The sequence below is a fragment of the Protomyctophum bolini genome, assembly GCF_963924005.1.
Source record: "Protomyctophum bolini genome assembly, chromosome: 8".
Lineage (NCBI taxonomy): Eukaryota > Metazoa > Chordata > Actinopteri > Myctophiformes > Myctophidae > Protomyctophum > Protomyctophum bolini.
In genome coordinates, this window is record NC_137869.1 from 33,869,723 (window position 1) to 33,895,209 (window position 25,487).

The 25,487-nt window shown below is 42.3% G+C and overlaps 4 protein-coding genes across 10 annotated transcripts; 1 reads left to right on the forward strand and 3 right to left on the reverse strand.

The window, feature by feature from the left end:
• The first annotated feature begins 99 nt into the window (after positions 1–99).
• On the forward strand, positions 100–4,470 carry LOC308319436 (E3 ubiquitin-protein ligase TRIM65-like). Of its 3 annotated transcripts, none has more exons than XM_080769521.1 (9): positions 100–212; positions 1,019–1,392; positions 1,500–1,595; positions 2,129–2,356; positions 2,596–2,755; positions 2,883–2,930; positions 3,073–3,129; positions 3,284–3,522; positions 3,737–4,470. In XM_080769521.1, exons 2-9 carry the CDS (start codon positions 1,024–1,026, stop codon positions 4,034–4,036), a joined length of 1,497 nt encoding a protein of 498 aa, XP_080625647.1. In that variant the 5' UTR covers positions 100–212; positions 1,019–1,023; the 3' UTR covers positions 4,037–4,470. The 3 variants fall into 3 exon arrangements, with proteins under 3 accessions (XP_080625647.1, XP_080625648.1, XP_080625649.1); XM_080769522.1 differs by having other exon boundaries at positions 3,076–3,129; XM_080769523.1 differs by lacking the exon at positions 3,073–3,129.
• LOC308319438 (elongation factor 1-delta-like) lies at positions 4,471–17,405 on the reverse strand. Of its 3 annotated transcripts, none has more exons than XM_080769525.1 (9): positions 17,276–17,405; positions 11,123–11,240; positions 10,823–10,894; positions 7,668–7,730; positions 7,174–7,264; positions 6,937–7,049; positions 6,636–6,836; positions 5,178–5,372; positions 4,471–4,589 (listed from the first exon to the last, which is right to left on the reverse strand). In XM_080769525.1, exons 2-9 carry the CDS (start codon positions 11,234–11,236, stop codon positions 4,551–4,553), a joined length of 888 nt encoding a protein of 295 aa, XP_080625651.1. In that variant the 5' UTR covers positions 11,237–11,240; positions 17,276–17,405; the 3' UTR covers positions 4,471–4,550. The 3 variants fall into 3 exon arrangements, with proteins under 3 accessions (XP_080625651.1, XP_080625652.1, XP_080625653.1); XM_080769526.1 differs by having other exon boundaries at positions 17,280–17,382; XM_080769527.1 differs by lacking the exon at positions 7,668–7,730.
• LOC308319338 (uncharacterized protein) lies at positions 11,286–15,411 on the reverse strand. Its single transcript, XM_080769364.1, has 2 exons — positions 15,212–15,411; positions 11,286–12,934 (listed from the first exon to the last, which is right to left on the reverse strand). Exon 2 carries the CDS (start codon positions 12,932–12,934, stop codon positions 11,672–11,674), a length of 1,263 nt encoding a protein of 420 aa, XP_080625490.1. The 5' UTR covers positions 15,212–15,411; the 3' UTR covers positions 11,286–11,671.
• Positions 17,406–18,359: 954 nt separating the features above from the next.
• On the reverse strand, positions 18,360–22,662 carry pycr3 (pyrroline-5-carboxylate reductase 3). Of its 3 annotated transcripts, none has more exons than XM_080769764.1 (7): positions 22,444–22,662; positions 21,234–21,327; positions 21,076–21,140; positions 20,721–20,900; positions 20,421–20,633; positions 20,218–20,310; positions 18,360–20,038 (listed from the first exon to the last, which is right to left on the reverse strand). In XM_080769764.1, the coding sequence occupies exons 1-7, from the start codon at positions 22,459–22,461 to the stop codon at positions 19,844–19,846; spliced, it is 858 nt and encodes a 285-aa protein (XP_080625890.1). In that variant the 5' UTR covers positions 22,462–22,662; the 3' UTR covers positions 18,360–19,843. The 3 variants fall into 3 exon arrangements, with proteins under 3 accessions (XP_080625890.1, XP_080625889.1, XP_080625891.1); XM_080769763.1 differs by lacking the exon at positions 22,444–22,662 and adding an exon at positions 21,574–22,212; XM_080769765.1 differs by lacking the exon at positions 22,444–22,662 and adding an exon at positions 21,474–21,523.
• Between the last annotated feature and the right edge of the window lie 2,825 nt (positions 22,663–25,487).

Sequence of the window (25,487 nt, forward strand, 5' to 3'; positions counted from 1 at the left end):
ACGGTGAGTGACGTAGGAATATAAATGGCCTTTCCTTCTTTACATAGCCATGGTGGTGGGTTGACTTGAACCAGAGCTGAACAATCTTGCTACGGAAGTTCTGTGCTGGATCTGGCCTGGGCTGGGCGGGCTGGGCCTTATACTCTGGCTGGGCCATAGAATAAAAGGAGGGCTGGGGAATTCCGTCAACTACTGGAGGGCGTTAGTACACGGTAACAATCCGTACACAAACAAAACACTATCGTTTCTTGTTTAATTGTTTCTGTGCATGAAATTAATGCAATGTATGCATGCCATCATGTGTCGTTAAAATACGTGAAATTCGTCCATTCTGGAAATGTGAATGTGGTGTTGTCTGTGTAGTTTATGATCAAGGCCGTGGAATTAATTGAATACTTATACAATGACAGAATGACTCATTTGTAAACAATTTAAATCATAACGTTAATTGTGTAGCAATATTGGGATGACTTCATGGTCTTTTGTAATGAAGTCATAACTCTTTTGGTAAATTAAACCTCTATATTCTTTTAGGAATCAATGCTACAGTATTAGCCGTCTCTTTTCTTTAATAAACAGAAAATAAAATTTCTGGTGCGTTGACCATTTCAGCCAATCAGCAAAGTGTATCTATCAGATTCAATTTGATAGTGTGTAGGCTAGGCTACTATTTCCATCATTTCAATCATACATGTATCCGGTATGAGTTTTTGGATAAAACTGATAAAACTGAACAGAATGCATTTTTCTGCTTAAAAGAGCTGGAAAGAGAGAGTCCCCTGTTACTGAACAAACACTCACTCAACTCGATTGCTATCAGAAATTAATAGATCTATTTAACACTTATTTGAACAAAAGAAAGAAGTCACCTTTGGCCAGCACACAATACGACCACCAGTCCTACTACATAATTTTGTAGTAGGTTTTTGGATTGTAGTTAATCCAACACATGGGCCACATGGCCATTTTTAATAGAGCTCCATCGATATATATTGTTTCGGTCTCTGTCTTATTCCAGAAACAATGGCCCAGGCTTCTTTCAGTTTGGACCTAGCTCAGTTTAGCTGCTCCATCTGCCTGGCAGTTCTGAAGGATCCAGTCACCATCCCATGTGGCCACAGCTATTGTATGACCTGCTTGAGAGACTACTGGGACAGCCGCCAGGGGCAGTGGGCCTGCAGTTGTCCCCAGTGCAGCGCCTCATTCAATCCCAGACCCACACTGGGAAAAAACACCGTGCTGGCAGATATGCTGGAGAAGCTAGGCAATGTGAGGCTGGAGGATGGCCCTTCAGCCCCACCTCTCTACCAGGAGGGGGGCTTTGTAGACCAAGGCTTTGAGCATGCTGTATTTGATTTGTCCTCTGTCCATCCAGAGAGAAACGATGGGGAGGTGAGTCTGCTTACTCAAACTTAAGGATGCCACACAATTCCCTATTATAAAGTCAGACAATGTTCTCCATTAACACCCATGACTGTTATCAAACTTTATTCCTGAAGAGGCTTTTGGGACACACACGGAGAGAACTTTCTCAGCTAATTCAGGAGAGGGAGTCGGAGCTACAACACTTGAAACAGACCATTAAGTCCTTCTCTGTGAGTACGCATAAAATTGATTGATTCTGAGGTACAAAGAAATGTGACCAGCTGCACATTGTAGGAATGTTCAATCATATTAGGTCAGAGAGTGGGCTGGATCCAGGCTAATTATGTCATGTGGCAGCACAACGCCTATGAACAGCCTCCCCATGGACCTGAGAGTGCGGAATGCTTTAAAACAGGCCTTCTTGTTTTGGAAGGCCTTTTTGTGTTGAACTGTCGCTTTGCCGTTTTTGTTAACCCCGTTTTCAACCTTCTATGATAGATTATATGTTTTTAACCATGTAGCACCCTGGGATTCCTTGTGAATGAAAAGTGCAATATAAATAAAATTAATTATTATTATGTTTATGAATCTTACTGCTTATCTACTGCAAACAAAGAACAATGAAAACAAACTATTGTTTTTATCTTGGGCAGTTTTCATTGTAAAGTAGCATATTGTGTAATGTCAGTCAATTACTCATGTCTAAAGAAGAATGTACACACACACACACACACACACTATTGCTTCCCTTTTCTTTCCATAGCATTTGGCTAAGGCAGCAGTGAAAGACAGCAGCAAGATCTTTGCAGAGCTTGTGGAGTTTGTGGAGCGGCGTCGTTCTGAGATGAAGGAAATCATCAGGGCTCAGGAGAAGGCTGAGGTGACTCGAGCTGAAGCCCAGCTACAGCATCTGACACAGGAGATCGCTGAGCTGAAGAGGAGAGATGCTGAACTGGAGAAAGTGTCACAGGACCAGGGCTTGATAATACAGGTGAGGCATCAAAGAGAGATGAGACCAGAAGAATTTCTTTCAGAAGTTCTAGACAGAAAATCAGGATGCAATCATTGATTGAGTAATCAGTTAATTTGTATGAAACATTTAAAGTGACGTAACTGGCCGGCTATATTGCCCCCCCCCCCCAGGAGGGGGGCCAGAGCCCCCCCCCCCCATTACAATGATTCGTGACTTAATCTGTCAGTTTGCTTGTAATAAGGAATATCCTGTTGCAGATGTGCCAGTCGTACCGAGGTCCAGCCCATCCTGGAGAGGCCAAAGTGATTACTGTCAACACACACATCTCCTTTGGGCAAGTGAGGAAGGCAATCTCAGACCTGAGAGAGCAACTTGAGAGTTTATATCAGAGCGAGTTCCCAAAGATCACCCATGCATGTCAGTTAAGTTTCATTATGGTTTTAACTTCACGTTTAACTTTCATGTTGTCATTCCAATCATTAATGTGTTAGGGAAGTTGTATCAGAATATAACTGTGTGTGTGTGTTTGTTGCCAACTTAACAGTGAAGAATGTGAGTGTTCTGCGTATGGCTACATCCAAGTCCAGGCCCGGTAAGTATCCTGTTATGCAAACATAACATGCATGTGTATAGTTTAGTTTTACCTGCCACTGCCAGTCAGTATCACTATTTCAATATATCTTCAACTATTCCTTTTATCTTAATAACTTCCTTTTACTTTCCCACAATGCAAGCAGCTTGCATCTCTTCCCATGTTCCTGTTCTGGACAACAGAGATGAGCTCCTTCAATGTGAGCAACATAAATCAGTTGGCTTTAGTTTATGCCTTTCCCTACAAAACGTATAGAATTAACCCCCTGAAAAACTAAAACTGATAAAGCCAGGCCCATTATGCAGGCAGTCCTTGTTCAACAGACACTGTATATGGCGCTCAATTTGTTACAGATTTCTGCCCTCTGTCTTTGGACACATTCACGACGCACAAGGAGCTGTTGTTGACTGAGAGCAACCGTATGGCCAGTCGGAATGGACAACTTCAGGTGTACTCAGACCACCCTGACCGCTTTGACACCTGGTGCCAGGCATTGTGTCGTGAGGAACTAGTGGACCGCAGTTACTGGGAGGTTGAGTGGACAGGCTCACAGGCAGCACTGGGGCTCACCTACGAGTGCATTGCTAGGAAGGTACTAGTCTATTCACTTTAGACATTTGATGTCATCACCAGTAATAATTTAATCTGCACGGGTGCTTACTGCTTTGGAATGGTCTTGGCTTGCGAGTCTGTAAATCATAGTCACATTAGGGTACAAAGCAGACCAGCAACACCAAATGTTATTGTACTGTATTGTGTATTCCTTTGGTACTGGTATATCATCTGTGATTTTCTCATATCCTCAGGGATCGGGCAACGAATGTCGGCTAGGACACAACTCAAACTCATGGAGTCTTTGCTGCAATCCATCCTCCTTCACATACTGCCATGACAATGAGACTCGGCCTGTTGTGGTCCCTTCTAGCACTGTGTCCCGCAGAATAGGGGTGTTCCTGGACCAGCAAGCAGGGCTTCTGTGTTACTATACAGTCAAACGTGGACAAGCCCACCTCCTACATAGAATTGGGGCCACTTTTAACCAGCCTCTCTATCCTGCTGTGTGGCTTGGAGCACAATCTACCATCATCTTCTGTTCAGTTGACTAGAAGCTCGACTGGCCAAAGGGGGGGGGGGGGGGGGGTAGTGTAGTGTAACGCGGATTCTGGTAGTGAGATTGGGACAACACTCGGGACGACTTATTTTTTTATACTTAGTAGTACTGTATATAGCCATTTTATTTACAGTTTGTGCTCATATCTAGTCAACATTGAACACAAAGGGGAAGAGGGATGTAATATTCTTCTGCTGGTTAAATATGACCACGATTAGTTATTGCTGACACTTCTATCAGGAAATCTACATCCACGTATCGTTCAAACTAGAGTCCATGTATTTTAGCATACTTAGTATAGAAATGCAATGATTAGCTTGTAGTACCCAATTGATATAAGCTGCAAGTATTGAAATTGATGATCTGGCAAAATACAATAAAATAAAACCACATAAGCAACTCACTTTTAAATTAAAGACATTTAAGCCATTGAAGTGCAAGAGTTATCTTTTATTAACCGTTTCACAATCAGCGCAGGGGCAAAAAGGGATGAAGAACATGTGCTGTAATTATATCTTGTTGAATGCTGCTACATCAACACTCTGGACCTGCAACACAGTGAAGAGGGCACATCCTTTAGATTACAATCTGGGGTACTAGAATAAGATTGATTGTGGTTAAAGGACCATACCGTCAGGGACGTTGCTGACGATTTGGTTGCCCTACTTGCATATTATTTGGGCTGCCCCCCTCCCGACAAGAGCTCTGCGTTCGCTCATGCAGCTGATACAGCCGTTTGTGAGCACTCAGGACGCACACATGGCCGTACGTTATTACGCGGCGGAGCCACAGAGAAAATTGTTATTATGAGGGTCTGCTTGGCACCACACCTCGGCGTGTTGCCCTAATCGGCAGTGCGTATTGCACGTATATGTAGCGACGGCGCTGCATGCCGTCATCTATTAGGTCAGTCAGTCAGTCAGTCAATCTAGTCACAGCTTCAACCTTATGTCCATGAACAAAGCATTTTATTTTATTGTTAGACTTATGTTTACATTAGGTTGTTAAAATGTTACCCAACTTAACCATAGCAATATTTGTCAACTACAATGCGAGTTGTAAATGGGCTTAACATGCCAGGTGGTATGATTCTTCAAAGGTCAATTGCTGCGATTGTGCTTACTGCTTATACTCACATATTCATCAAACTTCGTGATCTCCTCTTCCAACAAATCTGTCCCGACCTTATCATCCACCACAACACAAGCAATCTGCAGTTTCTTGATGCCATAGCCCACAGGAACCAGTTTGGATGTGCCCCATAACAGGCCGTCAGCTTGCACTGACCGTACACATTCCTCCAGCTTCGCCATATCCGTTTCGTCATCCCACTGAAAATGAGAATAATGAGACAGTGTGAACCCACCAGTTTAATGGCAGGTTCATATTGGAGACTGAAGTGCTGCAAATGGTTGGGAAGTAAAATTCTGGCATAGACAGGAGGAGCCTGCTATTCACAACACAAGTACTTCATCCCCAAAATGTAATTTAAAAAAAAAAAAAAATGATTCACTGCATAAAGCTTTGAATAGTGATAATATTTGCTTTTGTCACGTCCTTTACGGTGAAAGATGAATCCAAAAACAAAATATATGATATATGATGATAAGAGCGCCCCTCACTTCACACAGGTGTGATTTCTTCTTATCTTATTTTTGGATTCTTCATTCACCATAACGAACGAAAATACATGATGCAACTGGGACGTATCCTCAGTGATGTATCCCAAGGTCATCAGGGTTTCGGGTCTCACGAACATCATACCCCTCACTCAGGTGACCCAGCCAGGGTGATCAAGTCCCGACTACGTCCCAGTAGCTACCCTCGATCAGACCCACTAGGGAAAGACCAGGGCCCCACAACTACTATGCCAGGACTGAGAGGTACAATTCTGGCATGTGGAGGGACTAGGCGCTGTGAGTACAGAGAGGACCTGTGCGTTGCACCAGACTCCAAGCACCAGATACACAATAAGGGCCGATTCATACTCTTATTTTAGAGCCGAATAAGTCGGTTCAGCTCTGTAGAGCCTACAATTCGTCATTTGAGGTTCGGGGGGGCGGGTACTAGTACCGTCCTAAAGTCGACTCTTCGGTGCTACTGAAAGTTTCTGACGAGCCGAAATCATTTCGGCACTACAGCGCCGAAACAGCGGTAAAATAAGAGTATGAATCGGCCCTAAGGAATGTGACACAAACAATAATGTCGGTGAGTAATTTAGGGAAAGTAATTTGGGGGTGAAGAAGTACTTTAATAAACGCCTTAGTTAATCCTGATTTGATGGATTTTTTAATCCGACATATTGTCAGATTCACTGCTCAAAAAACGGAACAGATACCAAAACTATCACTGAACGTTTCAAATTGTTTCTGAAAGGGTGGCTGGCATGCCCTGCATCAATTCACAGCATTGCCATTTTGCCTGAAGCACAATATCTCCCCTGGCCGAGCAGAGATTCTGTATAGGTAGAGCAGAGGAAGTTTGGTCTCCCTGCTACATATCACCCACCTTCAATCAACATTTCCTTCTAAAACAAAAGTGCTGTACCTCCACAAATAACACACTCAACCTTGTAGGACAAGAGACCAACATACAGGCTTGACATCCAATAAGATGGAGGACTTGGCGATGAGTGTAGGTTTCTTGGCCTTCCTTTCTGCATACTCTTTCAGCCGCTGTTCTTTGAGCCTTTCTGCCTCAGGATCTTCCTCATCACTACCGAATAGGTCAATGTCATCATCATTTTCATCCTCTTCAACTGATGCACTGGTTCTCTGCTGCTGGGCTGTGGTGCCCTGAACATATTGAATGAGTAAAGGGTCTTACAAACATTCACAAAACAGACCAAAATGCATGACAGCCCAGCTCTTTCTTCTGATGGAGGGAGATACTTACGTTTGTGCAGGGCGCTGCTTGAGCTAGAGCTGGGGTTACTGCAACAGGGGATTTCTCCAGAACTGCTACTCGACATTCTAGTTTGGAAAGTGCTGACCTCAAGTTATCCACCACTGGTCACACAGCGCAAGACGAGTCAGCCAGATCATGTGGGATACAAAATATATTTTAGTTGATCTGACTAAGGGCGACTACATTTGACTGAAATATTTGATGAATGCATGTCAACAGACCAACCTTGGTGCAGGCTGTTGTTCTCGAGCTCCAGGCTCTTGATACGAGAAATAAATTCAGCTTGATCTCCTGCCCCACTGCCAGAGCTCTGCTGCTGTGGAAATAAACAAAAAAAAGAGTGGAAAGTAAGGTTCAATGTATTACAGAACGCCAATGACATCTAGTGGCCAAACTTCAGTTAGTACACTCTTCAAAACCAATATACAAGCCAGACGTGAACGCAACACCACACAACCAACGTCCTTCTCACCAGCAACTAAAGCCAGGCGGTTGCAGCAGAAATACAGTAGCCAAGGATGGACCCTGATGAAGACAATTGGAAAGGTTATGAGTTAGGAGAACTACAGGGATGGGGCCAACTCCACTCCACACCACGCCTGGTAATTTGTTCCAAGCGACTGGAAACGTGGGTGACTGGCAGGCCCACAGGGCCAACATGAGAGAGGCTGTTAGCAGAGGTGGTTCCAGTGACACACAAGTTGGGGTGGGAAACTTACGAGCTGGGATTGGAGGCTCAAGGAAGGTTGACCAGACACTCTGCTAAACAGTGTAGACTTCAGCTGGGGAGGTGGTTTCAGGTAAAAGAAGAAACCAGGGTAAGAGGGAGGGAAGGAGGAACAGGATTGAATGAACTACAAAGTATTTTCAGAACCAAGGAGAGCAACTGCAGTGTAAAACAAATACGGAAATGTCTCCAGAGGGTAACCGAGGAAAGGAAGTAGCATTTACATTTGGCGTGTGAAGTTATCATCAGCACTATATGTAGTAATAGAAGGCCATCACCTTGAGTATAGAGCGTCGCAGTCCCTCCCCCTTTCAGAACGACGAGTGGCCCAGGAAATGAAATGCAATGCATTTCTCCCATAGGATTTTCTTGAAGTATTTATTTAAAGACGGTTACGCCGCAGACGAAGCCAACTCGGATCGTGACAAATCATGACAATGAACACAATGTTTTGGGCCGATCAAATAATTTATAAGAAGAAAAACAAAACAAATAGTGTTGTCTCCTGCCTTTATTTTCTTCTTTCTAATGATGTGATCGGCCCAAAATATTGTGTTCATTGTCATGAATTGTCACGATCCGAGTTGGCTTTGTCCGCGGCGTAACAGTCTTTAAATAAATACTTAAAGAAAATCCTATGGGAGAAATGCATTGCATTTCATTTCCTGGGCCACTCGTCGTTCTGAAAGGGGGAGGGACTGCGACGCTCTATTGCAACATGATTATACTTACATGAGCACTGGTTTTCATTATGGGGATATGCCAGAATATATACTGCAGACAGTATACATTTGTATACACTTGCCTTGTTACAGTTGCCAATACTGACTGATGTCAATGTCAGTTAGCTTGCAAATAATTGACATATATGATAACCTCCCCAGTTTGTTTAGCTTTGCAAATAAGTTCAAACATCAACCCCAATCAAGGAACCAGTCAGAGGGAGAACAAGGGAGATCAAATCCCCCAGTGTTGCTGTGTACTTGCAGATTCTGTGAATTAATAAATCAGATCACAAACAATAATGTCCCTCCAGCCAAATAAAATACATGTCTGCAAGGACATAGCCAATCGGTTGCAAGCTATATGTCAGGGGTACAGAACCTACACTACTAGTAGCCCCTGACCCATCAGCTGCGAATACAGGCAAATACTGTATAATGCATACTGGTTGATTGTAATACTGTAGAAGCATGTAAAACATCCAGCAAATCTCTTAGTTACACCAACATAGTCTTGTTGTCCACATAGTTAATTAGTTTTGTTATTAGAGAGATTTATGAAGATCACAATGACAGACACTTAGTCTGTTTCACACAGCACCGTCCTGATGCATAGAGAGTGCACAACAGAGAGAAATGGAGAGGATTTGACATTATGTCATCAGATAGTACTATTATGGCATGCATCCTGGCAGAGATCTGTGCTCTAGCGAGTACTGCACACTCAAATGCACAAGGCGTCACCAGCTTTTTGCACATTTGGGTCAAGGGACAAGCATAATTAAGATTGATGTCAAAATGCATACAGGCATACCACCTTCAGCAAACACCTTTAATAAAATATAAATAATATATATATTATATCAATTTATCCTGCTCCGGTGCTGCTGTGACAATTGGATTTCACTTAGGATCCATAAAGGTCTGTCAAATATAATATTTGATAGTATCACGAACTAATCTACCAGTCAAACAAAGAGCTTAAACCTATATGCATAGCACATGCTCATTTGTTAGTTCTCACAGCAGCAGTGGCTGGAAAGTAGATTGTCAGGTCTATAATCAAACACCTAGACAAAAGTCACACCCCACTGCATCCTATGCAGTTTGGCTTTCGGGCATTCCACTCCACTGAGTCGGCAAACTGTCTATTTACAGAAAGGTTGAAATGTGCTTTGGACAAGGCCCCATGTGCATTTTAAAGTAAAATCAAAGAGTCAAAGGCTTTTAAAAAAGCCTTTGACTCAGTCAGCCATCAGGTCCTCTTGTCCAAACTAATGCATTTAAACTTTTCCCCAGAGGCTATCGAGTGGTTTAGCTCATACCCATCAAATAGAAAGCAGTGTAAGTGTAAACGGTGTCATGTCTCCATACCACACTGTAGACTAAGACAGTGTCAACAGTCTTAACCTCTGTTCTGACCAGTGTTCAAGACCGGCTTATAGATTCATGTCTGCTCTTGAACGCAAAAAGGACTGTCTGCATGGCTTCTTCCAAAAGACGAGTTGTGCTAGAGTCAAATGTTTCGGGGTGGGGAGGAACTTGAACTGTGTCAGAGTTCAAGTACCTCGGGGTCATGTTATAGACTCAAACCTAACCTTTAAAAACCATGTGAAAAACGTTTCAAACACAATCAAATTCAACCTTCAAAACTTTAAACAAATTAGACCCTTCCCACACAGTGCTGCTAAATATTATCTCCAATGCTTGATCCTATTACACGTTCAATACCGTTTCACAAACTGGTCTTGCACAGGTATAACGATTCTCAAACCCATTGAACAGCTATATAAGAGTGCGATAGGAAACCCCACTCATATCACCACTGTAATATAACCGCTAGAGGGGCGGCAAACCATCCTTTCAGTTCAGGGCTGTTCAATCTGGAATGACCTACCTCTGACAATAAGAGATTGTACGTCATTTCCATCCTTTAAATACAATCTAAAACAAGAAATGATCACATAGTGATATTTGTCAGGTGAAAGAAATGCTGTCTCCGTTGTGTTCTATTGAAAGCAATAGTGTTTCTATTGAAAGCAATAGTGCACCTTATGCACAAGTTACTTTAGTTACATATCCATATCACTCTTAAAAAATAAAAACGCTGCTAAATTATGTAGATGCACTTTACACCTCTGTACTTTCCTTGTGTGTGTATGTTTTTAAATGCTGCGTTTCCTAATGTAAGGTAGTGTTTGCTTAATTTGTTTTATGTGGGGACTTTGACTCTGAAATATCACAGTGAGTTGACACGTAGCTCTAACTTCATCATCATTTCTTTGACCGCGGTCTAACTTCATAGCAGGATACGCCTGGCCTGATACAGCCGGATGCTAGAGCTAATGCATTGGAGTCTACATTGAATGGATGAATGATGGGAATTGAACAGGTTAATATTTTACAGTCTGTAGTCTATACTTACTCCTGCCAGGGACTTCTGAATGTTCTCCCTAGCCCGAGCTATGTCTTGCAAAATGGTGTTAGCTCCCAGTTCCTGAATGAGATACAAGACATTACTTCATCCATTCTTTACACAAAAATTGTAATCTCAAGAGACCATGAATATAGTTACTTATGTTTTCTTATACCGTTTTGTATTTCCAAGCTCTTACAAAAAGGGATTCAAAGGAAATGCAGAAATGGGCACCAATTGTACGGCACAGATGTGTGCTAAGATGAAACATAGAATGGGTTAGAAACTGGGATAAAAATATGTAGTAACCTGTGTTGGTTGTGTGGAGCCATTCATGTGCTCATAGAAGCGTCTCTCTGCCTCGTCATAACGGGGTTTATCAAACCAGATCTTATCCTGGGCGAGGAAGTCTACTGCACTCATGGCGCTGCAGAAGAGAGAAAGGGGGAGGATAAGAGAAGGATGTTTTAGAAACACAGTTTAGATATTAAAGAATCATGATACGTTAATGTTAATCTCCAATCCTCATAAATACACAACAATGAACAATCCCTTTCATTAGGGAAAGGGAACAATATTTTGAATGGAATGACTGCACACATTTGCATGTATTTATCTAATGTATACTCTTCCAAATCAGACTCCCTTCAAATAAGCTATTAAGATAAAACACATAAAAGCATAAAAGTAACTCAAGAACATTCACACAATGCCAGAAAATATTGATGCAGATGTAGACGGAATGTAGACTTAAATAACAAAACAAAAAAAGTCATACACACAATGAAATAAATAAAATGCACTCAAAAGCCTAAAGAGGAACTTGGAAGTGCTTGGAGGGGCTCCATTCTCCAGGACTTAGTCATACTTGACCCTCTTAGGGCTGGTGGAGGCAGCGGACGGAACCCTGGCATCTGGCCCTCGAGCCCCCTTCACCACCACGGCACGATTCCCACAGTGACCGTGGAAGCGGCTCTCTGCAGCATCGTAGCGCCATTTGTCCAACCACACCTTCTCACTGTCCGGGTGAAGGAAGTGGCAGACAGATTCCACCGGTCGATCTTCCGCCTCTGTGATCTCAGCAGGCTCCTCCTCCTCCTGGATAGGGTGCAGCGCGTGGAAGACTTCAGCCTTGCCCTGCAGAACCACCCGTTTCTCCTCCTCTACCACCACTTCAGCCTCCTCCTCCTCCTCCTCTTCCTCTTCTACAAGGCTCTGAGGATGGTCACTACTTCTGGAGGTCTGGGGCGAGCTCGTCCGTGGTTTTGAGGAATTGTTGCCGTAGAGGTTCTGGTAGAAGGTGGCCTCGGCATGGTCATAAAGAGGTTTCTCTAGCCACACGTCTCTGAGGAGATCCACCGGGACACGAGGTAATCCGTTGATGGGCTGCCGAGTGACTGGAGCGGCACCCACTTGCAAGTTCGGGGTGGCGGGCGTTGGAGCCAGAGACTGATATCCCTCATCGGGTGTCGCAGGTGAGATGCGGTGATTAGATGGGGATGGAAGATGCAGGGAGTTTGGAATGGACAGCTGCATGGACTCTTGCACAAAGCACCGCTCTGCATGGTCAAAAGATGGTTTGTTCAACCACACTTCCTGCACCATGTGATGACAGGCCACCTGTTCAGCATGACTACAGGCCGGCCGTGGCGGAGAGGGAGATGTAGTGGTTTGAGTATTAGGGTGATTCTCTGCGTCTGGAGGTGATCCGTTTATCGGAGTGGTGGAAGTGCGTGCCAACCAAGACTGATATAGGCTTTCCGCCTGCTCATAGATGCTATGCTCAAACCACACAGATGCACACTCTGACTGCAGGCCAAGCAGAGAGGAGCAGGGGTCGGTCAGCTGGCTAGTCCCCTGATCTGGTTTCTCTTCAGACGTGACCTTCCCTTCAGCGCACAACCACGTAAGACTACGTTTACGACGGCGGCGGCTTTTCCCGCTGCGCTTGCCATCCCCATTCAAGCTGCCACTCTCTGGAGAGGAGGATGCCGTTTCTCCATTTCTGTGGCACGAATCAGCGTTCTTCCTACCTCCCGCCTCTACCTCAGTGGAGCAGTCCAGACAGTGACCAATCGGCAGTTCATGCTCAGAGCACTGCAGGTTTTCCTGAGGCATCATCTTCGATCCGTTGCAGAAGAAAGAAAGGAATAACAGGGAAAGACTATTGTATTAATTACAGAGGAGTTTAGAAACAAACAGGGATTCATTCATTAGACTCACTGCAGGAATTTCTGTCAAAACAAATTCTTTGTAAGTTACACTGTAGAGCAGTGAGTCAAAGTATCAATCCCAGAGGAACACATAAAGCAGCATGCAAGACTTTTGAGAAGGAATCAAACGAGAAACACCATGCAAATGTGCTGTAAAGAAAGGGGAAGGTAAGGTAATTGGAGCACAAATCCATCCACTGCAATGCTTTATCCAAAGTTAAGATCTTTTAAGGTCCCAATAAGCCAAGCACGCAAGGTGCAAGTTTAATAAGATTTTTACTTAAATATTGAGAACGAAAAAAACAAACTGTCAAAAAATGTGCATGCAGTATTACAACCGTCAACAGAAAGCAAACGTTAAATAGTGGAAACATCACAATGAAACCATTGCATAAACCAATTCGAATTGACACTTCACATGTATGATTTCAATTTCAAAACCTTTTCTATGAATACAGGTCAATGTTGAACGTTATTACATTATTACAAAATTAAGAAAAAATAAAATATGCCCAAAGAATGTTGAGAAACCAAATTGAACGGAATAAAATGTCTGTACACTTAAAATGTTCCCACTCAGATACTGAAGATACAAGTGATCGAAATGTCGAATCAGCAATAAACAAGTTGCCACATTCTTTGACCAGAATACACACTTTATTAATATATTTATAGTTTGTCCTACAAATGGAAAATTAAGTGAATGTACTTCTCTTAATGAAATTCCATTAATTCTTTATGTCCTGACTCCTGAGCAAATGTTGACATTTTACAATAAATTAAAAATCAAGTTAGCAAAATAACACGGCTCTATAAGGTCTATAGATTAATAATATCACATCAACTCTTACTTCAGTGTAGCCTGGATAAGTCAAATGATGGAATTTCAATTGACACAACATTAGTGGTTAAGACAGGATTTCTAAAATTAGCTGATTTTCCCCTTTTGCATTACTTAAATGAACCCGTAAATATTCCACTGTTTCCGCTATATTCATTTAACAATGGCATAGTGCCGCTGCTTGATTTGTGAACACCACCTAGGGGAAACACTGGATTCTGTTTTAGCTTTCCAAATTCATTCCTTTAACCAAGTGTTATTGACAAATCTTTAAGAAGGAAATTAAGGGGGGAAATACACATGCAAACAATTAAAGCATTTGCAATATTTAAGAGTAAAATAAATGAATAACTGATGGCATGATATGACAGCACTGACATGCTCACAAGCATTTCAAACTGAGGCTATTGTAACCCAAGATCATAGCCAAGTCATACACTGGCAACAAGGCATGCATTTTTATAATGGTAGAGAGGTCCACAGAGATACAGGAAATGTATTCCCCAAGTGGTTCACCATGTGTGACACAGTCACACTACAATGGGTTTAGACAGTATTTTAATCAAAATACTATAGCCGGGGAGCCAGTCACCTAAAATTTGAGAGAACCTGTGATGTCATGACATACTTTTTATTTGTGTTTTTGAGGGGCGCCTCTGCTCCTATATACAGGTTTAATGTTTGTCTTTAGTCCAATGTTTGTTTTGTAAACGCCATTGACAATGAAGGGAACATTTACGTCATAATGTGCCTCATGTCATATTGTCTCTTTATTGTTAATGGCATTTAATGTTTGTGTCAGCACCGTTTGTTTTACATCACCTAATAAACATGAGTTAGACTTTAATATATTAGCAACCCTCACTTCACACGGGTGTGATTTGGGTCTATTAATTTGGTCATTAAGGTCCACAGAATGAGACATGTCAAACTAGGGGGTTTTCATGATTCTGAATCTATTCCAAGTATTAGTTTTGCACGAAAAACACTCCTTGGCCTAAGTGGATATATTGTTGAATTTAGGCCAAGGAGTGTTTTTCGTGCAAAACTAATGCTTGGAATGGATTAAGTTTGACATGTCACATGCGACTTAAAGTATGATGAAATTTTGTGGTATACAAAAATGGCCATAACTTTTTTTTGCTATATTTCCGGCAGAGCAGACCTCTCATTCTGTGGACCTTAATGACAAAGTGAATTTAAAAAAACGTAAAAAAGTATGTCATGACATCACAAGTTAATCTCTATTCCTTGAGCTTTTTGGGCCTGTGGCTACCCGGCTACTATTTCGGGAAGTCATTTCCTGTCTTTGGGGAGGCAGTAGTTACAAAGCTTCTGACTCACCTTCTTTGCCAAAAGTATTGAGATCAAGCTAATATCAAAGTGAAATGCTCAATAAGTTCTTTTCATCCATTCAACCGCAAGCCATGTGAGGGAGAGATTAAACAATCACTACCTTACAAAAGGAAACTGCACATAGCATAAATTGCAGGATAAATTCATATCAAGTTATGGCTATAGTTAGATCAGTAGGTTATGTCAATGTAAAACGATACTCACTTGTCCAATTCTGTGAGCATGAGAAGAGAAAAAGTTGTAAATCACTTAAACTAAACTGAAAGACTGAATAATAACTCAAACTTTAAAATTCAGAGGCATAATTCACATGGGTACTCAAGTGGCCCAACACTCAGTATTTTATTGTGCAGTGATTGCTTAAGCATTATTTTGAAGATTATTATAACATTTACACTTGATTGCCCTAGAAATCTCTCAAGATTCCATCACATGGTAATTGACTTGAGTGAGTGTATCATTACTAGACCACTTAAGGTAGGGTAAGTGATTTCTGATATTACTCATTTTGCTATTGTGTGTTCCGTCTTGGTTCAGTAACAGGACTCACTTAAATGCATTTTCAGGTCTGGATAATTACTTAATCCATAACTAATTTGATCCTTTCAGGATAGAGAAATTAGTCAGGATACAGATTAAACAAGTGAAATTGGAAGTGATGAAACAAAGAAATGAGCACACAAGAACTGTTACTATGAAAATGAAGCAGATAAATGGGTACTCTCCTGATTGGCTTAAATTTTGGCTTAAATTTTGTCACCTACTTGAGTTGAAAATGTATGTTCTGTTCATTAAAGAGATCGAGAGAGACCCCTGTGACTGAACTAGGGCCTCGGTACCCAGGTTTTTATTTTCGGTCACTACGGCTCAAAAAAAATGAAAGCTGGGGAGCGTGAGATATTTCCTGGTCTAGGAGTGAGAGTGAACTACAGTGCAGAGAGGCGAGACACTGTTTTCTACCAGGGAGGAGAGGGGCAGAGGGGGGGGGGTCTGATCGGTGAACAAATATTCTCCAGCGCTTGCTCCAAGCGCGCCCGCCCCTCTAGACCAGAAAACACGCTGGCTGGGCCAGGCTATGTTTCCCCTAGCCAGAACCTGATTGCGTGGGGAGGAGGTTTCAACGCACCGAAAAATGTGCGCATACTAGGCATGCCACGGTATGAGATTTTACAGTACAGTGCCGGTATTGATTATGAAATATTCTTTTTTGTTTACATCTCTTGTAGAAAAAAAACCTTTAAAAAATATATAAATATCACTTACCCTACCTTTAATTATTCAGTGGGGGGGTGACTTCCAATGTTTATAGTCCCTGGCATTAGGCAACCCGACCTGGTGGGGATCTGCCCTCCGAGGAGCGCCCCTTTGGCTTTTAGTTTAGTCTGCTGAGTGCCCTCAACACTAGATTTGGTGATTTCATAATAAAAAAACACACCCGTGTGAAGTGAGGGGCACTCTTATTTCAATCAAATCATCACAAATGTAATTTTGTAGTGGAAAATATTGTGTGTGTGTGTGTGGGGGGGGGGGGGGGGGAATCAAAGGTTTCGTTTCATCACAAGACTGTGTCAAGTGAGAAATGAATGCACTACAAGCTCTTAGCCCTGACACATGACTGTCATAATCGTGAAGTACGAGTGTCAATTGTGAACCATGACAGATACAAGCTCGTCCTCGTAGACCAAAACATCTTCATGTCTGAGCTCTTGTCATGCCATGTCTTTTCATATGGTAGTCTCTATTTTTGACCTCATTTACACAACTGAACGGGCAGCGGATATTAAACAGACCCATATATCGAATATAATAATGTATATCCTCCATTTGTTTCCGTTGTCCATCCATATGCGATACGTCAGGTCTGTGGGAAACTAACACCGGCATGACATGACACTCACACACATTGTAGCTAACGTTAGCATGTTAGCCTCAACACCGCTAACGTCTGTCCGTCCATCGGAGCATTAAGGAATGTTATTACTGCTTTGATTCTGAACTCTGCCTCAATCTAAGAACCAAGCACCACGGCTCTCAGTGGCCCGTTAATATTACCTACTGTTCTGTTTGTCGTTGGTGGTGGTGGTCTGATGGATGAGGATGACCCGGGCCGGTGGAAGGTGACGCGTGCTGCTTCTCCGGGAGTCAGCTAGAACGGGAAGGATGAAATCAAAGACGGGAGCAACGATCGTGTAAAGGTAGAAGTCTATATCCTATAGCTCAGAGGGACGGCCGTGCACTGTGATTGGCTTGGTGCTTGTCAGGCAGGCACCCATTGGTCGAAATTCAGTTAGGGAACTAGCAAGCAACCCCACTGGGTGCCCCTTCAATGGTCCCCCGGCCTGAGAGTGAGAAAGCATTAAGCATCTATTATGTAATGTATAAAATAAATTCAGAGATGGTCATCTTACACATAGGAGCTTACATCAAATCGCTGGCGCAGCCACATGTATAAAACACAAACACATTATGTACAAGTTCAACATCACAATCACATGCCGCAGCCTCGGTTCAGACGTCAGAGCTCAGACGTCTTCTAACCCCCGGGCGATGGGATCTATGGGCTCTACCTTATGTGAACTGGTGAACAATGGTTTTAGGGTTCATGCCCATGTTCATGCCCCACCAGAGTCCTCCAGGAGTCCTTTGGGGGGTACCTGCATGGGTACCCCAGGCTACTAGTGCAGTGCTACTTTTAGAAATGTGGGGACGACCCATCTAGCCTAGTAGCCAAAAAGTGAACCCGGACATGTTGAGTACACCAAGGTTTTGTTAGAAATGTTTAGTATGGGTCCAGCATGTAGAAACTGCCAGATGCTTGCATAATTATATTGGGCAATTTTCATAATTGGCATATGTGACCATACCATTAACAACCTATAGAAGGCAAAATATTCAAAATTTCATCATGTTTTATCTAGCATGTGATGTGTCAAACTAGGGGGTTTTCATGATGCTGAATCCATTACAGGCATTAGTTTTGAAGAAAAAAACACTCATTGGCCTAAAAACGGGGTCATGCTCAAGTGGGCATGGCCGTTATATAAATCATAAAATATATTTATATTTTACAAATATAAATCAATGAATTAACGAAATCTGTACACCCATTTATTTGAAAAATATATATACAGAGTTTAATGTAAACCACAAATGTTCCATATATGCTGAGTGAGCCAAAACTAGAGACAATTACAAATAGTATGTAAACATTAAACCAAAACCACCAACATCTTTAACAACATTCATTCTCCATGACTACTTTAATGTATTCTAATATTTGTTAACATAAAGATCACTGCAATGTATATTTAAATACATTTAGGCCTACATCAGCTCGTTACAACTTTATTTTATTCAACTCCATACATATTAATATTTAGATGTGATCCAACTTTCAAGTATTCTGAACTATCACACATTTAACAATCAAGTTTATTTTAATTGTTCATTTATATACTCTGCTGTTGGCATAACAGTTTACTACTTAGGCTATGAATTCAGTTTTAAGAATGAATAGACATGTCACAAGTATGTCCTATAGAAAACAAGAACAAAAATATTGAAAATCACAAAGCTAAAGATAAGACCAGTACTGTGTGAAAAAGTGAAGTTTTCAATTAGGCTCTGAACATATCCTTTAATCAAGTTTAAGACTTAAGTAGTTGTTGGGGGTGGGTGGGAACTATTTCGGCGCTGCGTTGTTACTTGCAATAGTCACCTTCCGTAGACTTCCATTTTGGCCAGGCGTTTTGTGCCCTGGTCTGCAGCCCATACATTAAGCTGGGCACAAGTATATATGCTCCATCACTGAAGTTTGGACAGCTATTGTATGTGGGCACAATCCAGACAAAAAAAAAAAGGCAAAGAATTTTAGGGATATGGGGTTTAGCGGTGACAAAAATGGAGCCCTAGAAGTCCAGAGGTTTCAAACGTTGTAAACATTGTTATGTAGTTTAATACAGACAACAAATTACATTTGCAGCTGAGGGACAAATAGTTTAAAGCAAAATGACACTTTGGTAAGTTTGGGCTATGTAGCTAGTTTACCATGATTTAACTCCAAATAGTTGAGAGGAATCTTTAATAGTTTCTTCAGCATTGACTGACAATGAAAAAAAGCACATAAATGTTTTTCACAATGCAATAGTCAAAGAGGAGAAAACTTTGGAATATCAACTACTGAAGGTACTCGCCAATATTTGGAATTATAACATGGGCAGGTAACTAATCCAAACCTGTACAAAAGTATCATTTAGCTTTATTCTGAGAATAAAGTGTCATTTTGAGTATCCTACATCTATCGCGATGAACGGATCGGTACAATAACATTTCCACCCATGGATTAGACATGCGGTTATCAGGTGCTGGTCGACAGATTTGAGAGAACAGTGTATGAGTGGTATCAATCAAAAAGTCAATGGATCAAATTCATCAAAGTCATGTACACACAGAGCCTGCCACCATTATAAAACAATAATGGTGGCAGAAAGGCGGCTCTCTCTGGCATCAAGTGACATCTTTCCAAATGTATTGTGCTGGAATCCCAATAGGCAATTGTTAAATGGACACATTGTGTTGAAATGTCGCATTGAAATAAGTGTAACCATAGTGGTGTGTCCATTACTTCCTTGCCGACTTGCGACCAAGCTCCCTGGCTCTTTCTGTGGCAGACTCCACGGCACTCATAGTTGCTGCCCTCACACCACCCTGCTCCAGGGTATGAAGCCCATAGATGGTAGTCCCTCCTGGTGTACACACCTCTGAACGAAGCTGAGCTGGGTGTTTCCCAGAGTCCCTTAATAAACGGCCAGCACCCTGCAACAAATAATTAAAATATGGTATATTTTATTTTTAACACAGCATTTTAGGGTATATTGTTGTAGTTCTGACCAATGGGTCCATATTCCTGCCATCATAAACAATCATTTATTTGTGGCACAGAAAAACACGGATGTCGAAGGTCGAAGCAAGTGCATACACATCTGAAAACTGACCAGTATAGTTTGTGAAGCAATGCTGTGAGCCAGCGTACTTGGCATGCCCATTTTAACAGCGCCTTCTGCCAGTGCCTCAGCAAACAGATATACCTGCATAGAGAATCAAACGCAGAGAAATCACAATTGAATAAATTAAGATTCTATTCATTTCCACGGTCATCAGTTGCATGTAAACCACTTAATACCTCCAGAACACTCACAAATGCAACACCACTGCCACTTAGCCCAGTGTGTACGTCAATCCAGGCCTCAGGCCCTTCTTCAACCAACCCACAGTGTTGCAACAATGAGCGAAGCAGAGCTCCATCCTCTGGCTTTGCATGGGTTCCCCTCGAAAATAAGAGAGCCCCTTCCTGAACCAAACAGGGCAGGTTTGGCATCAGCCTGAGGATCACCGAATTCTGTGGCAAGAACTTGAAAATAATAAAAAGAGGAAGGTTAGTTTCTTGTCGGCTAGAGGGCTGTGGTTTGTACTCCATTACTAGTCATCAGTCCCTCACCTCCTCTAATGTCGCCACGGTTACACCAGCTGCCACAGACACGATAATGTGTTTCCGAGTGACATGCAGTGAGATCTCGCTTAGAACCCCTGGGACCAGATGAGGTTTGACTGCCAAGAAGACCAGATCTGAACTGTCAACCAATTCTGTGTTCGAATGAGTGACAGCAATCCCCAAATCCTGATGGGTAAATAGGAGAAACATTATTTATGGCCTAATATTGGCTTTGATCACACTCAATTATTTAACTGGATTATTGCCATAATCTGATTATTCCCAATAATCTGGGAGATTATGTGCATGCAGTCAATGAGGGCAGATTCAAACAGATTGCTGATGTACAGGAAGTATTTACCTGAAAGCGGTCAAAATTCCTGGGGGATGGGGCACTCACTTTCACATTTATGGGAAGCACATCTCCTACAACAGAAACACAGTAAAGTAAACGCACACATAGTCACGAACACACACACACACACACACACACACACACACCCCCCCTACCTAACTCACCAGACAAGATGCCCTTAGCTATTCCATAGGCCATGTTCCCAGCACCAATAAAACCAATCCTCAGCTGGGGTTCCATTTCTGGGTCTGTCTTGATCTGCAAGATGAAAAGTGTTAAGAGTTGACACATGATGTCATCAAAATGGGTGAAGTGGTCCTTTGACTGTTGCACCCCTAATCTTATGGCATGTAGATTTTGCTTTAATATTTGTAGAGGTGTCTTCTTGAGACTTAAGTACACACATTATGTCTGCAGACTGCATGGAAAGCCAGGAAAGGTGTGGCGGCAATATTTTAAACAAAACCGTGATTCGTGACATTAAATTAAAGTTGTCCTCCCTACAATCAAGTCCAGATTCAGACTGGAATTCTCTGGACAAGGCTGAGACCAGTGCAGGATGGATTCTTCTCCCGCCGAGTCTTCTGTTACTTCATCATTTCTGTCATTGTGGACCACAGCGCCGACTAGAGGACGCCTGGATTCCATGATTGCAAACATAGTTTTCTCGTAACGCCACCAGCCATGTATGTTCGAGTGGGCTTTTTGGGACTGAGGTTGTCGCTTGTACTTGTAATATGCACTTTTGAGAACTTTCCAGCGAATTTTTAGTTGATCCACTGATCTGTGAAAGCCAGCCGCTGTCATCCTCCTATGTGCCACTTTGAAGAGGGTGTCGTTCCTAACTTTCCTTCCGTCGAGGCATTTCTTCATGTCTAGCTCCTTCAGAATCTCCAGAAACAGTTCTGTCTCCCCCACGTCCCAGTTCTGCTTTTTTATACCAGTCTCGTCCATTGTTGTTGTGGCAGAATAGCCTGGGTTAGCCTAGCTGGCTATACAACTACACGTTACTTAATTACTAGATGTTTAAATGGCTACTGTCCTGTTTGTTTGCATGTCTGATACGTGCAGACTTTAAACTGCTTTATCGCCAGCTTTAACCAGCCAACTGATCGTGCAAACAGTGTGGTTTAAATAAAAAATTGTGACTCTCTAAGCTCTGCTGCTGCATCCAGCAGCTAGAACGTAATCCATGGAAAGATTATAGAAATACAATGCTTATGCACGTGCTGTTTTCTGAATGGACGACCATAAAGTAACCCCGGACTAGTGCAGTTAAAAGTCAACACGTCGACACAGCAACGACATAGTGGACAACGCATTGGGTTGAAAACGGCCGTTTAAAACTATTTATATTAAGAATGGTTTGTTTACCTCGTCAATGACACTCATGTCTGTTCCACTTCCACTGGCGATCTGTCGGAAGTTTATTTAGCAGAGATGTGAATAAGTGCCGGCCGCCTTCCACTGTGTGTGTATGTGACTGTCAGACGCACGCCACCAGCGCATCATCCCCGTCCCACGGCACGAGCCGTCCGGGGCCGGGCGTGTTTTTTTTTTTGTCTTTTTTTCGTCCGAATTTACCATCACTTCAACGCCAGGCAGGCGGGGCTTTCAGCACGCTCACTCGCGTCGGAGGTAGCCTCGGTCCCAGGCTTGCGTCGGAGACTCAGAGGCCGACACTGCAACCTCACCGTTCAAATGTTATATGAATCGAGCATACCCCGCGCCCACCTCCATAATGTCAGTCATTCCATTGGCTGACTGTACCCATGTGTCACATTAGGAAGGGTGGAGACTAGACTGAAGAGTTATACAGTAGGGCACATGTATATAAGGATTGATTGCTTGATTGATTGATTGATTGATTGATTGATTGATTGAAGTATTTATTAACAGTTTGCAGAATTAAGTACATTTCAAGCACAACTCAATACAAAAACTGTTAACTGTGAGTGGACGACAACATAAATCATTACACTTGTTTACAAGAGGGTCCACCATGCAATTTAAATTCATCATACCATTTAGAGACGTACAAATATACACTTCTATATAGCCAAAAACAGGAAATCATCATAAAGGAGGTAAAAAAGGGGGGAAACATATAGGCTACAGTGAGGGGAAAAGGGGGTGGGTGGGGGATTCAGATTTTAAGGGGGGCAGTTTCGAATTGCAGCCGTCGATCCGTATAGGTGCCCTTTAAGAGCGGTTTTGAAGGCGTCAAGGGATTCACATGTCTTGTTGGTTCCACATTTTTGTGGCATAGGAGCAAAATAAATGTAGTCCCTTGTTTGTTCCGAATCTGGGTTGCACATGGTTTGTTGAACTCCCTTCCTCTCTCTGGTGTTGTGTGTGTGGACTTAATTGACATTAGACAGGTACATGGCCCTTGATGGTGTATCGAATCTTGTGGACCAGACCCATTGCAAGATGCTGTACTCTGTCATCAACCCTAAGCCATTCCAGCCTGTCAAAGTGGGCAGGGGTGACGGTGAGGTGGGTTTGGGGAGTGAGGCCAAGTAGTAGCCTGACCAGTTTGTTTTGGGATGGAGCCTTGTTTAAGGGCCTTTGAGGTGCTGTGGTACCAAGAGGTGCATGCATAGTCGAAGAAACCTTGTACGAGGGCTCCTGTTAGGGTCTTCAAGGTGTTTTTGTTGACCAGTGAGGAGATCCTGTATTGGAATCTTGTTCTTTGGTTGACTTTTTTGATTACGTTGGTGGCCATTTTATCACTGGAAAGATTTGCCTCCAGGATGGAACCTATAGGTGATTTTATCTTTTCGTTTTCGGGTATCATAAGTGATGGTATATAAAGGTTAGATATAAGCAATCATGTCATTTCTTCCTCACCTTCTTCCTCACCTTCCATACATAAGTGCTGAGAACACATATTTTAGTCTGACAGAGGAATGTCAGTTATCAAAAATATCCTAATGATGTGCATAGGGCTTATACAGTATGTATTCTTGTATAATTTGTATTTAAGCTGCCCCAACATCCAGGTCAGGGTCAGACTCCTATTGCATTCTGAGGCTGCCGGACCACCTTTCCTTCTTCCGTCTTCTTCCATCCATTTCCCTTTTCCCTTTCTATTCTTTACTCTTATTTTCTCATTATTATATTACATACATAATTGTTGTCATATTATTGTTATCATTTGTAGCCTATTGAATAAATCTTCTAAAATGCATATAGACAAATCCTTGGAGCAGTGCTCTGTAGGCCAGGTGTACCTAATCAGCTAGTGTGCCCAGGGCACCCCTCTGTGGATTTGTATAGGATATATTACAAAGTTATGTGGGAACGCCTACCGAGTGGCAAAAAACAACTTTCTGGCCTTGTCAGACCATCGAAACAGAAAAGGGTATAGCGTGGCACTGTTTTGATGTTTAATGTGACACTGTGCATGTTGTTTGTGGTTTTTCAATGAAGTTGTGTTTTTTAATGTTTTATTGTAAAGCACTTTGGTACAACGTTGTTGTTTTAAAATGTGCTATATAAATAAAGGTGGTATGGTATGGTATGGTATGGTATGATCCGACACACAGGAAGAATACACCTCACCGTTCCCTGTGTCAATTTTCTTATTCCTCTTCTTAGTTTCCCCCCCACCAGTCTACGGAGATCTTCAGTAATGTTATTGTGGTATGAAAACAGCGAGTGTCTTGACTTGGCAGTAGGCCTACTGAAAACACCTGACAATATATTGTTTCCCCATCCCTGTCAGAATTCTACTCCCCTTCCTTCACATTTCGGTGAATTGAGTACAAAGGACCCCAATGGAAACAAGCCAAAGGCTTTCTTGGGTTTTATATCCTCTTAGATGACCTTGTATTGAACTGTACTTTCCTGTGCTTTTTTGCAAATTAGTTTAAGTATTCATTCAATCAATAAACATCCATTCTCATGTTCCGCCAGAAGATGGCGCCAGATAATCACTAATATAGGCTACTGCATGTATTATGTGAAGTGTGAACTGTATTGTAATTGTGGGTATAGTTTATGCACTCTGCAGTTTATTAGTGTGTCGGGTACAACGTTTGGTAACCAAACCTGTAAGCCGTGAAGTGGGATTTGAAAAGCTCCAGACTCAGGGACTGTGCTGGGCTCTCTAGAGAGCTAGAAATGCAAAGAGTCAGCCTTATATTAGCTGTTTTGCGCCCTGGCTCCAGGTATTCCAGAATACTCTAATATGAGATAACCAGGGAGCCATAGCACCTAGATGACATCACATGACCACACACCACAGTTTGACCCCTCACAAGCTACTTAAGGCAGAATTAAATATATTATTTGATCAGATAAGGTGTGCAGGTACAAGGTACCTCACATTTCAGCAGTTGCCGCAGGTTCCCCATGGCCAGTTGGGGACTTTTTTGGACTTTTGGGACTTTTTTCTTTTTCCTTTTTTTGCC

Coding starts and splice junctions, on each gene's coding strand:
- LOC308319438 (XM_080769525.1), bottom strand. CDS start 11,236: ATGAGTGCAGTAGACTTCCTCGCCCAGGATAAGATCTGGTTTGATAAA. Junction 6,837..6,936: donor AAGCAGCGCCCTGCACAAAC/GTAAGTATCTCC, acceptor CAATATGTTCAG/GGCACCACAGCCCAGCAGCA. Junction 5,373..6,635: donor TCTTATTGGATGTCAAGCCT/GTATGTTGGTCT, acceptor TCTCATTTTCAG/TGGGATGACGAAACGGATAT.
- pycr3 (XM_080769763.1), bottom strand. CDS start 22,023: ATGGACGAGACTGGTATAAAAAAGCAGAACTGGGACGTGGGGGAGACA. Junction 21,328..21,573: donor GTCTGAATCTGGACTTGATT/GTAGGGAGGACA, acceptor TTCATCTTGCAG/ATCAAGACAGACCCAGAAAT. Junction 20,311..20,420: donor GTGGCAGTGGTGTTGCATTT/GTGAGTGTTCTG, acceptor TTCTCTATGCAG/GTATATCTGTTTGCTGAGGC.
- LOC308319436 (XM_080769521.1), top strand. CDS start 1,024: ATGGCCCAGGCTTCTTTCAGTTTGGACCTAGCTCAGTTTAGCTGCTCC. Junction 1,393..1,499: donor CAGAGAGAAACGATGGGGAG/GTGAGTCTGCTT, acceptor TTATTCCTGAAG/AGGCTTTTGGGACACACACG. Junction 3,523..3,736: donor ACGAGTGCATTGCTAGGAAG/GTACTAGTCTAT, acceptor TCATATCCTCAG/GGATCGGGCAACGAATGTCG.
- LOC308319338 (XM_080769364.1), bottom strand. CDS start 12,934: ATGATGCCTCAGGAAAACCTGCAGTGCTCTGAGCATGAACTGCCGATT.